At 45.5% G+C, this 17,450-nt stretch overlaps 1 protein-coding gene across 5 annotated transcripts in view; it reads right to left on the reverse strand.

Moving 5' to 3' along the window:
* Positions 1-17,450, reverse strand: part of phactr3b (phosphatase and actin regulator 3b) — a 41,404-nt gene that overhangs the window by 18,121 nt on the left and 5,833 nt on the right. For 3 of the 5 annotated variants that reach the window (XM_068595324.1, XM_068595323.1, XM_068595325.1), the window contains 7 exons: positions 4,174-4,332; positions 3,990-4,064; positions 3,710-3,850; positions 3,044-3,304; positions 2,754-2,961; positions 2,320-2,510; positions 1,410-1,563 (listed from right to left, as the gene is read on the reverse strand). In XM_068595324.1, the coding sequence (XP_068451425.1) occupies positions 1,410-1,563; positions 2,320-2,510; positions 2,754-2,961; positions 3,044-3,304; positions 3,710-3,850; positions 3,990-4,064; positions 4,174-4,332 (1,189 nt within the window). Of the gene's footprint in view, positions 1-1,409; positions 1,564-2,319; positions 2,511-2,753; positions 2,962-3,043; positions 3,305-3,709; positions 3,851-3,989; positions 4,065-4,173; positions 4,333-7,039; positions 7,287-17,450 lie in introns of those variants that run through there. The other 2 variants (XM_068595326.1, XM_068595328.1) reach the window with 2 other exon arrangements.

Consider the following 17,450-nt stretch of genomic DNA (forward strand, 5'->3'; position numbering starts at 1 on the left):
TCCGTATTAATTAATTTATTTTTTTACTTGTTTTTAAAGCACTTTTTGGTCTTGCACCAGCACATATGTCCTCTGGCTCGAGTCTGTTCGATGCTCCAAAGTGCAGGACTAAAACATTTGGCCAATCAGCTTTATATGTTTTGATCTGAGCAGCTGGAACAATCTGCCAAAAGGATCTGAGAGCTGCTGGAAGTGTTGAAGTCTGTGAATGTTTACGTAAAAACCTGCCTGTTCAGCCAGGCCTCCGACACCTGATACTTTCTTTAATACCACTTTGCTTGAGGTTTCCGCGGTGGAAAATGAAATGGAGAAAAGCACTGGTATCAAAAGTGAGTCAAGCATTGCTTTGGCCTGCCAGAACACGCTGCTACTGTATTATTCCCGAAAAACAAACCTGATTCGACCGATAATCCTATTTAAGTCACCATAATACCAGCCAATGGCCTTTTACGTAATACGACAAATACGATTATGTTCTCTGTTGCATTCCTCCTCTGCCTTTCAGAAAATCCTGTTCCACACTCCAAAAACCAGACCACTTGACCCAGAAAAGCTGCGGAGAGGAACCTTTGTTGTGTCGATTAAAAGGGATTCAAGGTAACATTTTCTGCAATTTACCTTGTATTACTCTTGGCTGTAGTTGTCGGGGGGGGGATAGCGTTTTAGATAACATGCATAAAAATGTTAGAGAGGTCATTCAGGATCTAAAGATGGCCCGATGCTTGTGAGAGACGGAGGCTAATATAATGGACACAATGCTTTGATTTGTTCCCCTTTTCTTACTCTCATGTTACCATCATGGTGACGGCTTACTGTACTGTACTATACTGTGATTAGGTGTGCTAATACCAGGCGGAAACCTCTGGTTCTGCTGAGTGAAGCTGATGCGAACGAGTCTCAAAAGTGGCTTTGTCTCTACTGACCAGCAGGGGTCGCTTCCTCTGGTTGCAAAAAGAAGTATGAGACGAGCTAGGGACCAAAGTGATTGAGAGAATTGTTTTTGGGACCATTGTGCACCGAGTATAGAGACCAAAACCAAAAACAGTGCCCTAGACACTTCAGCTTTAACCACAAATTATACACAAAAGTACAAGGCTGTCCAAAAATAAAAGTGTTGAACCTCATCTGTGTTTGCTGCTAAACGCTGAATAAAATCAGTAAAAGTCAGTAAACTGAGTTGAGCTGGGTTCACCCTCCTCAAGCATTTCTGCACATCGATACAACCTTCAAGTTAATATTCCAAAACTTCTTTTAGCTCTGCAGCGAGCGTTGACAGTGAAAGTTAATGGTGAAATGTGAAAAGTGGAGACAACAGGGATGCTGTGGGCTGAAAAGGGACATAACATGGGGTGCGGGAGGGTGAAATGGTGGGAGCTGATGGAGATCTGGGTCCACACAGAGCCACTCACTTGGCCAGCTTTGTTTCTATCTGCTGCCGGATTTCCTGCCGCTCCTGGTCGCTGCGCATGGGGAAGATGTTACGGTCCTCCAGCTCCTGCTTGCTGGGTCGGTTCCGAAGCTTCACGGTCAGCAGCTCCTTCCGCATCCTGCGCGGGAGGGTGCCTGTAGCGGTGGAGCACGAGATTGAGGTCAGTGGCGCCGCTGGTTCTCCGGCTAAACCCCCGCTGAGCTAATGCCATGTGTGTGTGTGTGTATATAATATATATATATACACACACACACACACACACACATATATATATATATGTATATATATATATATATATATATATATATATATATATATATATATATGTATATATATATATATATATATATATATATATATATATATATATATATATATAATGTATATAATGTATTTAGTCATTATATATATATGTGTATATATATATATATATATATATATATATATATATATATATATATATATATATATATACACATACATACATTCATTCATATATGTGTGTGTGTGTGTGTGTGTGTGTGTGTGTGTGTGTACATATATGAATGAATGTCCTGCCAGTGGTGTGCACACTCCTAGCGCCTCTATCAAAAATCCACGGTTCTGCCACGCCCATATTTTAATTCCCTCTGAGGGTCACAGACAAGTTAAACCGCAGGCGGCTGTGCACCACTGACCCACATGGACGGCTCGTGAATTAAGCCACCGGAGCAGATGTTGACAGCCCTGCAGAAACGCAGCATCGGGTAGTGAGGCGCAGCACCGGGTTAGCAAGACGACGTAATCGCCACCGATGTTTGTTTACAACATTTAGCTCCAGCGCTACCCGATGCACATCAAAAGCGTCAGATGACGGCAGAGTGTTACTGCCTGCTGCCCAGCTGACCCACCAGAGATGACGGAGTCGTTCCAGCTGTCCTGGTCGTTCAGGTACTCGTCCAGGCGCCAGTTCTCCTTGTTCTCGTCGGACTCCTTCTTGCTCTCCGACTCCCCGCCGGGCTCCCTCTCCGTGCTGGATGTGCGGGACAAACGGCCGTCCATCCGGCGCTTCAGAGAGGAGCGCGACTCCTTCGTCTGGAAACTGAGCTCACAACATCACACGAGACAAGTCTGACAATTACAACTTCATCCGAGCAGACTCATCTCAACGGCGATTGGCCGGGAGGTGACAATTACAGGTTGTGTAACGGTCCGTGTATTTATACCAAACCACAACTATATACTTCTATGTATTTAGTCATTTCAATTATGTATAGTCTATATGATATACCATACGAACAAAAGGCAACTCAATATTTCCAGTGCATGTGTAAGCGAGTCTAACCTGTCCTGTCTGTGTTTGGTGGCCAGGGCGCGGTGCAGTTCCTCAATAATGCAGCTGGGGGGCAGCTGCGAACGCAGAGTCCCAAGGTGGGGAGATCCGGTGGGTGTGAGGATCCTGCCTCTCAACAGGGAGCCGTGGGTGTCTTTGGGAAGAGTGAAGTTCCTGGGTAAAGTGGCTGGGGACTTCTTAACTGGCACCGACCGAGGACCTGGGAAGAAAAGCCATCAGTGTGAGAGCACTGCTGCAAAACCAGCGGGGTCTTTGCGTCGTGGTGCTTGCGGGAAACTCACAGTCTAGGCTGCCGAGTCTGGGGAGCAGTTTGACCGGCACTTTGGGCGAAGGAGAGGCGCCGGCCCGTCCAGACGGGGCCGCCACCGCCGCCACCGCCACGGCTGCCGCAACTGCCACCGCCTCCTGCTTCCCTTCAGCGGCCTCCGCCTTCCCCGTCGGCCGCTCATCGCCGTTGTCGCTCAGGGAGACGCTCTCGTCTTCTCCGTCTTCGCTCTGACCGGGACCTCCTGGCGACTTTGAATCCTCAGTCACGTCTTGCACTGAAACGAGACCGTCAGCAATGATGATGCAAAGGTTTGGCTTGTTCAGGAGGTCTCTGTCTCCACCCAGTGGACATTGAGGACGCACGCCGTTTCATTCAAACCACCAGTTTAAGTTGAATCGATCATTTTATCAGCTTAAATCACAAGCAGGAGTCAAAATAAAGGAGAGTATCCTCTCCTGATTTACAACAACTTCTTTTTGTTGATTTTAGCTCAGAAACTTAACCTTGTTTCAGGAAGAAAGAAAAGAGTCACTTTTGTCGCACAACATGTAAAAGTACTATTGCTGTGCAAAGGGACCTTTGAACATAAAAAGCATCAAGAAAGTGCTATGCGTCATAAATATTTGGACATTTCCCCTGAACGTGTCCCTTCCCACACACCACAGCACCCATACTCTACCTGTTGACGCCTCGAAATCGCTGCCCAGGTCTTCGCTGGCGCTAGCCAGAGGTGCCGCGGGCTCCTCGTCTCGGTCCTCGGCGTCAGACTGAGTCGGCGTGTCCGGATCCTCGCCGTTGCCCCCGCAGGCCAGATCCGACTCTGCGTACAGTGCACAGCAGGAAAGGACAGGAATGAGCCCGCGCGGTTGGACATCATGTGGCTGAACAAATTAACTGTAACAGCCCGCAGTCACATTGTGTGTGTGTGTGTGTGTGTGTGTCTCTCTCTCATTCTGCACCTGTCTCCATCTCCCCGGGGTTCCTCCTGACGAGGTCATCTCTCTTCTGTCGCGCAGCTGCCTTCTTCTCCGCGGCTAAACAACACAAACACTTGAATGGAACTGATGCAAAAAACAAAAAATACAAAAATGTGACAAGTGACACGTGCACAGGCATTACAGCGCGTCCTGCTCGCCAACTCACTCGCGGGGGGCTTCAGCTTCTCGTTTTTCTTTTTCCTCCATTTCCAAGGCTTGAAGATGCGGCCCAGGCTGGCCAGCTTGCTGTTGCGGCGGACGGGAGGCGTTCGGACCCCCGAGACCAGGCAACCCGAGTGTAGCGCCCTCTGCTGGTCCATCACATCTGCAACAGAAAGTAAACCGCATTAGAATCAAAGGTCGGGCAACAAACTCCGTCCTGGTGGGCTGGTGGGGGAGGGGGGGGACACAATCGATTGAATGCGACTGACGACGCCGTCGTCATGTGTAGAGCAGCAGTTGGCTGTGAACGCCTTCATGATTCCGCCACATTTCTGAAGGCCAGCGAGCGACGAGGAGGAAGACAGAGAATTGCATTGTTCGCGAGTGACTCACACGGCTTCGGGGGAACCAGACCTTCCCTGCCCCCCCGAAGCACGCACAGACAATAGGAGGCTTTTTTTTAAAAAAGAGACACGCAGGGAATGAATCAACAACTCAGCTTCTGCACAACTGCCCTTTCTAATGTCAATGCAGACATCTGCAGTCCTCGCACACAGTTACATTATTCCTGGCTGCATCCTGATCCTCTATGCAACATTTGTTTACTTGCGCTGTGTGTTGTTGTCTTTTTTCTTCTTCCTGGCAATCATTTTTTCCAGTGTTTTAAAAAAGGCCTATTCTTCAGCGGACGCATGCAGGTTGAAGTAAAAAAAGGCGCCAGTGTGCGTGATTGGACAGCATCTAGTGGTAGAGGTTGCAGATTGCAACCGACTGAAACTTCTCCCGCCGTGCCAAGCATGCAGGAGAACGTTAATGGCCCTATGGGGGGGCCAGCGTGCAGTTTGTCCGCTCTGGACTAACGTAGGAACGCGGCGGCGGCCGGCTCTGTGAAGAGGACAGTGCGCAGAAAAAAACCCCGACATGTTTCATGCTATGGATACTTTCAGCCGAAAGCTTCATCGATTCATCTGCAGATTATTTTTCTCGATTAATCGCTTCATTGTATCGTCGGTAAAATCAATAGTTCCGCCTGGTGGTTTCCCCATAGCTGAAGGCGGCATAATCGAATCGCTTATTTGGTCTCAAAACTCAAATATAATCGGTTAACTATCAAAGAAACAAAATGTTTGGCATTATTGCTTGAAAAAAAACTGACTATAATCTTAACGCCAACTCGACTTTTTTTCGCACATAGGCTTTGGGTTTCTCTTCACAGACAAAGACCCATCGGTGGCTGTGCCTTTTTAGCTTGTTCTTTGATGGTTCTTTAAGCACTCTCAGATCTGCAGCCTGAGCTGTAGAGGAGGGATCACAATGACGGACAGATAGAGAAGCACAGAGGCCAACTGAGCTGGCTTCGGCATCGACTGGCAGGGAGAGACCGGGAGGGGGGGCTGGAGAGAGAGAGAGAGAGAGAGAGGTTCCTTAAAGAAAGGACAGAAATAGGCACTCCCACACAGTCTGGCTCCGACAACAAGCTGACACCTCGGGGAGCCTATACAGCCGAGCCGTGGGCTCCACCAACGCCAACATTTTCCTGCGTCTAAATCCACAACATCTGCTCATTAATATCCCTTTAAGAACAAATCACACAGAACACCGACCAAATGAACCGATTCAATGTCCAACCAATAAAATAGCCTTCATAACTTCCTGAAGCCCAAAGTGAGGATTTTTGTTTTGGTCAGGCCAACAATCTAAAACCCAAAGAGATTCAATTTACTTGCGCATAAGAAAGAAAAGCGACAAATCCTCACACACTGCAGAAGCTGACAACTGATTCATTTTGTGGCATTCATAATTGAACTTTGCTGCTCGTGGAAACCAGCAAAGTTCCAGCTGTGTCCTCCAGCTCCAGAAGCTGCAGCCCATTTCCCACTAACCACCATCACCGTCCTCAATGCATTTACAAGATATCTTTGACTGAGGCAGATGGATGAGGGGAACCCAAGGCCAATCATTGCCGATCCAGGACCAGCGGCTCGCAGGCGCCGCTCGACCATCGACAATGGAGAAGAAGAAGCAGGTCAGCCGCCCCAAGTCTCGTGTGCACGCCTCGGATGCTGAATCCAGGTCAAGCTTTCAGTAGCTGCGGCAGCACAACCCCTAGGTCAGGCTGCTGTTGCCACGGTGACCACGTTGGATGCTGCGGAGAAAGTCCCCCCCACACACACACACCTCCCTTCGGAAGCAGAGAATCACCAAAGCATGAGGAATAGGGAGTTGCTGGGTGGATGGGGAAAGGCTGTTGCCTGCAACCCCCCCCCCCCCCCCCCACCACACACACACACACACAGCCAATCATGGCCCAGCATGCATAATGTAAGTCAGGGGAGCCACTGGATTTTGTTTTTTTGCAAGTTATGTTGAAATATTTATTCAGGTTTTTTGGGGGTGGAGGGGGGGGGGGGGGGGTGAGCAATCGTTGGTATGTCTTTGCTGCAAATGTTAGGGGGGAAAAAAGCAGAAAAAAAAGAAAAATCACCTTTTCACTAGAGCGCGTGGAAAGTGTCTCAGAGTCCTGATCACTCACATTTCTTACAACTTTTGATGCTATCGGGTGACTTGGGAATAAAACACGTCATCGACTTCATATCGTTTTAAGGAAATCACATAATGTAACAGTGATACAAGTTATCACAGTGGTGCCGCTTCAAAACGAGTATTCTTCACTTAAAACTCGCTGAGGGGCAACATTAGGCTGATGAAACAGATGGACGTCAAAGCAGCGCCGCTAAGCGCTCACAAAATAACAAAAACTACAAGTCCCAACAGGCACATTACGCATACCGTTGTTACGTTTGGGGTGAATACGTGGGACGCTTCTCTAAATGAGTGTAATATGCTATATGATAGTAAGTAGCACATACATACATATCATAGGACTCTCAGCTCCCCGGTGACGCTCCAGCTCTCCGTATTCACGTCATATGTCCCCGCGAAACAGCCGCCGGGGCTCAGACCGACCGGAGGCTCGGACGCTTTCGGAGAAGAAAAAAAATAACTTAACGTGACGGTACTTAATATAAAAATATTTTAAAATTTTTTAAAAAGATGTATAATACTAGTTTAACGGGCGACGGGAGCGGTCCGAGTGAGCGGAAACCAAGTGAGAGCCACCAGGTTGCATCTGCGGCGAGCCGCTCGTGTTGATGTGCCATGTGGACCCCGCCCCTCTGAGGACGGGAGGAGGAGGGCAAATAAACTGGAACTCTCATCCTGCCCGAAACATGCTGTTACAGTAGCCTACAGTAGGGCTACTATTCGCAAATACACACAAAGGATTAAATTGGATCAAATAAAAAAGGAGTAATTACTGCAGTTGTTGGCGCCGTTGAATTACATTACATTTCGTTTAGCTGACGCTTTTATCCAAAGAAACTTACATTTAACCATAAGGACAAACTTAAAACAGTAAGAATCAAGTAAGTACAATTTCTTCGAGAAGGCTAAACTACAAAGTGCTAAAAGTAAGTGCCATTTAAGGGCTCCTAATACAAATACAAATTGTATCGTATACACAGATGCGCGTGTGTGTGTGTGGTGGGGGATAGACTGCCCTTATTGCGGTGACATAGGTGTATCTAGCAGTTGACTCGGTCTGAGGTTAAATCCAGACTTTTGGGGGCTCAGCGTCTGGAACACAAGATCTAATTGACTGTGTGACCACTGCAAACATTCCATTTTTAATCGTAGTGTTAAAAACCATTGCTCTGGACAAGATAAACATTGTCAGCTGGCAATCAAAACTGTTAAATAAATGATGACAGCATCAGTGCACTAAACTGGCACGTATGGAGCGTTGATCATCAACTATGGCATCTGCAGAACCTGTGGAAGAGGCCTCGATCCAAACTTTCCAACCAACTTAACCCGATCAACCCGCTTATAGTGGAAGTAGCTTGAGAGTATTCTCCTTTTGCACTGCGACTGCATGCACCGCAGAGCTGGAATGAACTCTGGGTCATGACCGAAAGAACGAGGTCATGGACACAAGTGGACAAAATGAGTTTCCTTTGTAGGGTGGCCGGGCTCAGCCTTGGGGTAAGGAGCGACTTGGGGTTGATCTGCTACTCCTTCGTATCGAAAGGAGTAAGCTGATGGGGTTGGGACATCTAATTTGAATGCCTCTTGGACGCCTCCCATCAGAGGTTTCCCAGGCACGTCCAACTGGTAGGAGACTGCAAGGAAGACCCAGGACATGCTGGAGGGATTATATCTCTCGGCTGGGCCGGGAACGCCTCGGGGTCCCCCAGAATGAGCTGGAAAATGTTGAGGGTGAGAGGGAAGCCTGGATCAGCCTGCTGGGCCTACTGCCACCGTGACCCTGCCCTGGATAAAGCTGATGAAAATGGATGTATGGATGGACGTTCCACTCACATCCCAGTAATAATTCTCTCCTAAGTGATCCAACGTTATTCCCAAAGTAGAGGACCGACTGACGGACAGATCGGTATTCCATAAAGCCATTCTGCTTACTTATAAATACCCGATCAGAAAATGATGACCACACAAAAATACCACAGGTAATAACAGAAGACTCACTACAGTCCTATTAACCATGCACTAACACACAAATACTGCTTTTAGTTTGTTTTTTAGGTTTAGTGTTGACTGTTTGGCTATTTTTTGACGAATAAACTTTTTCATTTTCAACATATGTTTTTAATTGACCTGCATTCACTTCGTTGGTGCGGGAGACTTACTCTTAATTATTCAGACGACATCACATGATGTGTAAAAACAAAGCCGTTGTGGTTTCAGGTCGATTTTCTAAGGGGCCACTTATACGCACATCAGGAAGGGTTGCACTACATCACAGAGGATGGAAGTCAACGGGCTAGATTTCTCCTCAGGGACGTGCAAGCAGTAAGCAAAGAATGTAAACAGTGGCGTAGGCTATACTCACTGAATCTCATTCAATATTTACAAGCCTTCCACCAATACAGCCCAGGGTGGACGAGCGTGCACACAAACTGTGATCACTTTATTAAAAAATAATAATAATTTTTAAAAAAACTGACACATGCCCTCGAAGCTTGCCAACTTTACAGAACACAGAACCCAGACACTCCAGAACTATGACATTCTAGAACCATAACACACAGGCATTCCCTACATTCCGGAACCAGAATACGGACATTCCAGAACACGGAACGCAGACATTTTGGAACAATGACTATCTGGAACCCGAAAATTCTGGAAGACAGACATTCCAGACCCAGAACTGTACAAGTAGGACAGTATTCTCAAGTAAAATCAAGTGACTGCAACGCTAGCAGGTGGTGTGACCATCTTGGAATGAAATATTAACGCTCCTGAATTGGGGAAAAAAAATGGGTCAATGTTGATTGAATGAACTGCATTGTGGGAGTTTTTTGTATAGCTTAAAGTACTGTACAAGCCATGGACGTGTACAGTACTCAACTGTGTGAAGTTTTAAGGACACCACATATACGGTCTCTGGCAGACCAACTACCAAGCTTATGGACAGTTGTGTGTATTTTTGGAGGGAATGTTTCACGGTTGGGAGGAGGGCCAGCTTTCTGGAATCAGACTTGGCGCTGCCTCAAAGATGCAGAGGGGTACTTTGTTGATCTCATTAATCTGTTCATCGCTATGGTTTATAAAATGTTGGTAAAAAAAAAAAAAATTGCCCGACACAATTCTGCAGAACCGTTTTCAGGATGCTTGTTTTGTTGTAACCAAACCGAACGAATACCAAAGATATTCAATTCAAGATCATTTGAGATAAAGAACTGCGGTCAATCCTCACCTCTGAACGGCTCGAACCAGCAATGTGTCTCTCTCGCGTAACTTAAAACGATCCATCGATTATCACAATTGTCAGCAATTTGTTTTCCAACTAGCTCTCCAAAGATCACAACTAAATCAGCTGTTTCTCAAAAGGTTTTACCAGTGTGATCCTCATGCAACAATAGGATTGAGACTGTTGGACATAAACAGTTTGATCACTACGCTTCAGGGGTTTGGTAAGCTGGTTCAGGTTAGAAACAAGTGGCAAAAGCCGTAGCAGCTATTCAAGGTTGTGATAAGGCATTAAGGCTTTGAGCTAAATGCTAACATGCTCGCCATTCTGGGTTCACTTTGCTTTGCGATAGCCTGACACTCATTAACCGGTAACCTTTGAAGAAAATTTACTTTGGCGAAGCCTTTTTGAAGCGCCGTCCACATGTCCACACATGTTTTGTGTCGTGAATGTCGTTTAATTTAAATGTTCTGTGTTTTCTGATAATGTTCAATGCCACATTCCCAATCAGGTCTTAAGGGATTCTCTGACCGATTTTCCCCACGATCATCATCAGTTGATATCCGCTCTGGGTAGTTTGATTGGTGGTCTCTGTAAAAAAAAAAAAAGGCAGATAGACAGAAGGCAGAAGAATATTCTCAGTGGTTATCCAAGACATCCTTAAAGGCCATACTAACCTCAAGCTGCTATAATGTTAATAATTGCATGTAGTCAACGCGTCAGTACGTCAGAACAGCAGCTTGATGCTTATTAGCTACTTTCATTTGTACTTTTTCGGGCTTCACATTGAGCAACCGGCTCCAGCGGGTTTCCGCAGCTGCTGGCCCCAACCCCTCCTCCTCTTGCTTTCTTTTAACATTGCTGACTGGGAGATTTTAAGTCCGTCGGCGATCAGGCTCTCCGTTCCTACTCTGGGCTTAGGCATTTGCTTTAATTACATCGGCCATGGAGAGCAAAATATCTCCTTTTGTGCTAAAGCTCTCACTAGGCTGTTTCTATTACCCATCTCCGTGGGATGCAGTGGAGATTGAAAAACAAATGACTGAAAATAACTCTAAGCTGGAATGGTCTCGATCCTTTTATTCTTGCTTTTCTGGGGCATCTAACTGATAATATCACATCTCTGTTTCCATTCGCCTGGCCCTGCCTAACCCCTTGCTGTGTGGGATGAGGATGTCCAAAAGATCAGCTGGATGCTCTGGTGTTCTTGTGTGCAGCATATTGCTTTTTACTCGGCTCTGAAAGGAATTAGGTCAGCACATGAAACATTCATAAAAGATACATTATGTGTAAATGGCTGACAGCTTAAGTCAAGTAGCTAACCAACCCCCCCCAACCCCCAACCCCTCCAAACATGCCGAGCCCATGCAGTCGCTGGGTAGATCTCTGCCTCGGCTACACCCTGAGGAGTTACAACAAACATGTGGCACGCAGAGCAACCCCCATTTAAATCCGCAAAGGCAGTGTTGCTCAAGTACAAGTTATGGACGTACAGAGCACAATGGGGCCTAAAAGGTCTGTTGGGAGAGAATATACAGTAAATTGCCCGTGGATTACATGCAGGGCTGTAAACACAAGCCACAAGCCATGTATCTGTTCGGCCAAGGCTTCACCGCCACCACTGTTTTTAAGTCTTACTATCCAGACAGGCTTTCTGTGTGTTTGTTTGTGTGTGTGTGTGTAGCGGGGGAGGGGGTAGTACAGTTCCTCATTTCTGTTGTCGCTCAATCAAGTCTCTACATGGACGACAAATAATATATTAGTCTTTTTTTTTAAGGTCAAAAATACCATCATATTCCCATGACGCTAATTGCATCCCGTAATTTTAGACAATTTACTCTTGATTCATACAGATGGAAAAATTCTTCCAAAGCAAAACCATTTTAAAATAAAGTCATTATGACAGCAAACCATTTTGCAGACAGTTTGGTACTTGACAAGCAGCAAGTTTTGTTGGTAAGAAACGAAGCCAAGGCGCCCCCAAACCTGCAGCGTTTCGAATGGCCACTTAAGGCTGGACCCAAAAGCAAGTCAATACCCCATGTTAAAATACCCAACTTTCCAGCAGAAATAAATATGTTTACAGTCATAAAAAAAAACAAGTATCTATGGCCAATATTATTGAGTACATTCCATCTATTATGTTGTTGGTATAAACACAGCATAATGTGAGCATAGCGAGTGTGCAGTTGAGTGTCAGAGAGCGAGAGAATAGCGGTGTGTGCACTTAAACCAGGCGGCAGCCAGCAGGGGGCGACTCATCTGGTTGCAAAAATAAATCTGGTTGTATAGAAGTCTATGAGAAAATGACTCTACTTGTCTCTTGATGTATTCCCTCAGTAAACATTGCACACATGAGCTTATGGTCTCAATCTCTAGTTTCAAGTCTTTTTTAATACAATTCAACAAGACGGAGACGGCCAAAACACCAACTAGTGGGTGCGTCGTGACGACTACGTCCACTTCTTATGTACAGTCTATGACTCAGAGCAGGTCAGCTGTTGGCGAGCAAAGCAGAAAAGAAGACGCACGGATAGTGAGTTTACTGCGTTTTAATGCGACAGAGAAGCAGGACGTTTAACTGGCGACATCACTGCTCGGTGACCTCATTATTTCAGAAATTCTTGCCACTGCCCTGCATCTGCATATGTCCTTTCATCACATTGGTGGAGGGTGATGTCATGTTTTGTGCTGCCTCTGTGCTGCACCCTGGGGCTCTGTAGTCAGTGCTACCCGGGGACATCTCAGCAGAGTGCATAATGGCATGAGAGATGAGTTGGCAGAAAAAAAAACGAGGTGCTTTTTGAATTAGCCACTGTACCACTGAGTCTGGGCCAGCTAATAAAAAAAGAATCAATGCTGCACCAAAGACTCAAGGGTAAAACTCACTGATGGAACTAGCCTATTACCGTCTCTGCAAAGTCCCATCTATGGTCCTCGTTTAGTCACTTTCACTTCTGCAATGCTCCGCAATAATCATGACCGTGCCTTCTGTGCTAAATCCTTCATCACTGCTTTCAGATGTTCCACTTTCGAAATGAGATGACATGAGATTAAAAAAAAGGAGAAAAAAAACTCTTGAGTTGTTGCATCAGCTCTAAAAATACACAGAGAGTAGCATGATGTTGTTTTCTATGTAGAGTTTTTACATTTTAACACCCCCCCCCCTCCCCCCCAATAGCTCTCCCAGGTTTTGATTTAAAAGTTACTATTCATTTAAAACACATCTCACTCAGGTCTATTTTCAACTCATCTTAAACCTTGAAACAAAATGCTGAGTCAGTGTCCATTCTCGCTCTGTATGTAGCACACCCTTGGACGGACCGTTTTTGTCCCTTTTCTGCGTGGGAGGTCTGGTGACTGCGGTGCTGGACTTGTTGTGACAGTGACAGCTTACCTCATTTATGCAACATTTATCTGTCTGCCAAGCAGAGCCCTCTTGTGGCAATTTCCCCGACTGTTTCACTTTCAACCGCTCTTGATCCCAATTAGGAGCATTTTTAGACCTCTCCTGCTCGGACCGCGTTGAGGATGCCCGTCAACAATTCTCCAGTCTCATCTGTGCTTGCTCTTTTCAACTGCGGACCTCACGTGTCTGATTCGTACAGTTTTACCGGTCAGGAATTAAAAGTAACTTCAGCATGAAGCTGTTTTTCAGGTTAAAATGAGCCTACATATACTTTACTTTTAGGCAAGGCTAGTTTATTTGTAAAGCACATTTCAACAACGAGGCGATTCAAAGTGCTTCACATAAAAAAACATTAAAAGCAAAACATGATGCAGATTTAAAAACAGTTAAGAAAACATTAAAACCTTTAAGAAAAAATAAAAATAAAAGGAATTAAAGTTGCAGTGCAGTTTTAGAAATAAAATGCAGTAGTGAGATGCAGCATTGAGTCCGGTTTAATTAAAGGCAACAACAAACAAAAAAGTCTTCAACCTGGATTTAAAGGAGCTGAGGGTCTCAGCAGACCTGCAGCTTTCAGGGACTTCGACGACACCGACAATGACACAAACACCAAAAGCATTGCTTTTTCTGTAAACAGTATAATTTTGTGACTTCATCTGTGCTTTTATGAATAATAGAGTAAAGAAAATTGCAATAACTTTCAATTAAACCAAATTGCCCCATCAGACCAATAAATAAATAGAAAATTGCAATCACTTAAAACAATGAAAATAAAGTTCTATCTGTGCAAAAAATAAACAATATATAGTTACTACAAAATTGCTCATTTTGGAAAATTAAAAGCAAATCGCAAAACAAAACAGAATGAGTAGATATGTGAGCATCAGGTTGTATCGGTGTTAGTGCTGCAGTGAGCTGCTTTCCTCCCCACATATTTTTTAAAACTTGGTTGTAGACTTAATACGGCCGCTCGCATTTCATGCTACATGTTGAGGTGAGATCTTTTTCCGGTTTTGAGAGACGAGACGGAGCAGCAGGAAAGGCGACCTGACGGACACTTCACGGAGATTGGCTTTTGTCAAAACGCTTGAAATCGCGAGTTCCGCATGCGCAGCGTAACCTGTTAATGGCGTACCGTAACCATTTACCCGAAATTACAGACATTTCTCCATGTATTTATGAATGACTTAGTTTCATGTTTGTGTACTTAGTACTTTTGTTATGTGTGAAGCTCATTGTTAGTACAAGACACAAGCACTTTGACTCGTTTCACTTGGAGCAGGAGAGTTGCTCCGGGTTCAGAGAGCTGCTCAGGTGATCCTTGCGGGAGGGCTACTGTTGCCATCTTCAACCTGGGAGCATTTAAAATGCAGATATAGCTGTCTGCTTTTTACGCGACATATTTTTTTACGCTCTCTGCCCGCTGCTGTGTACTCAGTGCTCACCTGTGTGCGATACAGAGAGCAGAGGAGAGGAGAAGTGTTTACATGCGACTACGTAGAGACAGAAATGACAAACTGTCGTGTACATATGATCAATGAAATACGGCCGTTTAGTTTGTTTATTACCAGAACAAGGTGTGGACCTGTTCTATAGAAAAGAGAACCTTAAATGACGTTTTGTGATATGGCGCTTTAGAGAAAATTACAGGGGGGCGCGGGGTTTCTTCAAGGGGGCGCCCCACCCCCTTAATATAACAATAGGGGAAACACTGTATTGCTCACTGCATCCTCTCTTCCTGCAGGAAGGGACAGGGCTCCCTGCGGCGTATCACCCAGGGCAGACTGTCAGTGTGTCAGGGGTTTGTAGCCCATCTTGAAACATGGACCCTTGTCTGGTTTGCCATGCTTTGTCGGTGTGCCTTTTTTTTTTGCCATCATCACCATTCATATTATACAACTAATGTCAGACCCTTCTCAGCATATATAGGTCATAGCCCAGGTTACAAATATGAAACCAAATCTGTGACGGTGCTTTCACAGATGCTGTGAAGGTGGGAAATTGGAGATCTATTATTGAAAAATTTGTGGAGGGAACACAAGAATACATTTTCTTTGAGCTTAGTTTATCCTATGAATGAACATTGAGAGTTGGAAGATTACACATTTACAGACTGACTTTTCCATATAGAGCCAACCATGTGCAAAGGAAGTGACAACATTATTTTGTTCCTATTTCTAGCCATGCGCACCTCTCATCCCCTCTCATCTCGAGCTGCAGTTGCTGTGAAAGGTTTCATGTTTATCTGTGAAGGGAGTTTTTTTTTCCCCCCGCACATGCTCCATGCTGAGTTGGGCATGCAAGTAGGAGGAGTGAGCCGCCAGGTGCAGGGTTTGTCATTCTCTCTGTTCGATCGCGGCTCTGAACTCAGAATAAGACAAATGCGACTCATGTGTGCAGGCTTCCTGATTAATAAAACATGAGGCTCCCCGATTCAAATGAAAGGAATCCTAATCTCCCCATCAGGCCCCCACTCTGCCTCCTCCGACTGAATGAGAGGACTAAATGGAGGCCTATCGGTAGCTGAGAGGTGTGGTGCAGTGGTTGGAACACAGCAGAGGAGTCTAGGGAGAAAGCTTTTCATGTTGGAGCAGCATGTCAGATTAATACCACTGGCCCAGCTCAAATAGGGAGCGGTGGGGGGATGCAATGTGAAAGATACCCACAGTTTGCTGCTCTGTTAAAGCAACTCTCTCCCGACATCGCCGAGATGACAGTCGACGCCACAATCCAGACCATCAAATACATGCATATAATCAGGGCAATAAATACATCCACCATCTGTGCGTTTCACACAATCACGGTTAATTACAAGCGTTGAGTGTGGCTTTTTGTTGTTTTGGCCGTCATTTCTTTGAAGCACGACTGCATCACTTTGTTTCAATGCAAAACTGAAAGTGAGTGCAACTGAAAGGTGACTAATCATCTCTCACTGCATCCGGACCACTGCTGCAGTCCATTGGTGCAAGTTGATACATATATACATATATATTAAAGAACACATCTTAACTTTGGACGGAAAATGACATCTAGCGTTACTGTTGTCGGTATTCTCTTCCGGCCTCGCCTAATTTTACCGCACTGCTCAAACAGTTCACCAGCTAGTCGCTTACTTTGTCTGTCGACTAATTGGCAGAAAGCGTACTCAGGTTTTTCGCCGGAAAGAGACGATTGTTGTGATCGGAAACAAAGCGGACGAGAGCAATGAGATTGCGCTGAAAATATATTTTTTTAAACAGTCAAGTTGTGGGTCATTAAACCGGAGTGGAAAAAGTCCTCCGTTGAACTCAGGGGGACTGCTGAGTTGGGTCTATTTGTGTGCGCGTCACCCCGAGCTTCGCATTACAAGCAGAAATAAATATATTGATTGAAGCAGTTTTAAGTTCAGTTCAAAGCGGGGTTCAAGATTATACTTTGCATGCAATTACATTGATTACAAATGTGAGTTCTCCGAAAGCCAACCCCATTATTTGGGAATATATTGTACGGTTATTTTTTCATATTGCCTGATGAATCGATGCATTAAAACTCATGTGGATCATACCAGTTTTGGCTTCATTCCCAGAAAGAAACACACTGGTCCTCACTGCCAGCAGAATGAGGAAGTTGGACGAGATTGGAGTTGCTCTGCCAAGTTCTGTTTACGGTGTCTCCCACCATCTCTCTCTCCTGGTGAGAGAAATTAAATATCTAGTTTTGCGAACACGCCAACATTTGAATGTAGCCTGAGTTCCACCTTTGGGCGAAACCGTGTTGGCTGCAGTTGCTGTTCTGCATCATCTCCCGCAGAGCAAGTGATGTAACCTGTGTGTGCTGAACAAGGCGGCTGCTTGTCACTCGCTTCCAATGAAACTCATAGCACATTGTTGTCTCGTCAGTCTGCGCTGAGTTCAGGGGAAACGCGTATCGCTGAGGTTAGGTTGGCGTCTTCGGTGGTCTGTACTTTTTATGGCACAGCAAATGAGCGGCAAGAATAATCTGACGCGAAAGCATGAAGTGAGCGCTCGGGCCCCAGCACAGACGACAAGTGATTTTCAGTCCTGCTGCGGCCACGTGCCGTAAACAAACAACAAAACCTGCTTGAGGGGGGCCGAGGGGGTTC

Source organism: Clinocottus analis, unplaced genomic scaffold, assembly GCF_023055335.1.
Source record: "Clinocottus analis isolate CAN_PGR_092001 unplaced genomic scaffold, fCliAna1.0.p SCAF_3, whole genome shotgun sequence".
Lineage (NCBI taxonomy): Eukaryota > Metazoa > Chordata > Actinopteri > Perciformes > Cottidae > Clinocottus > Clinocottus analis.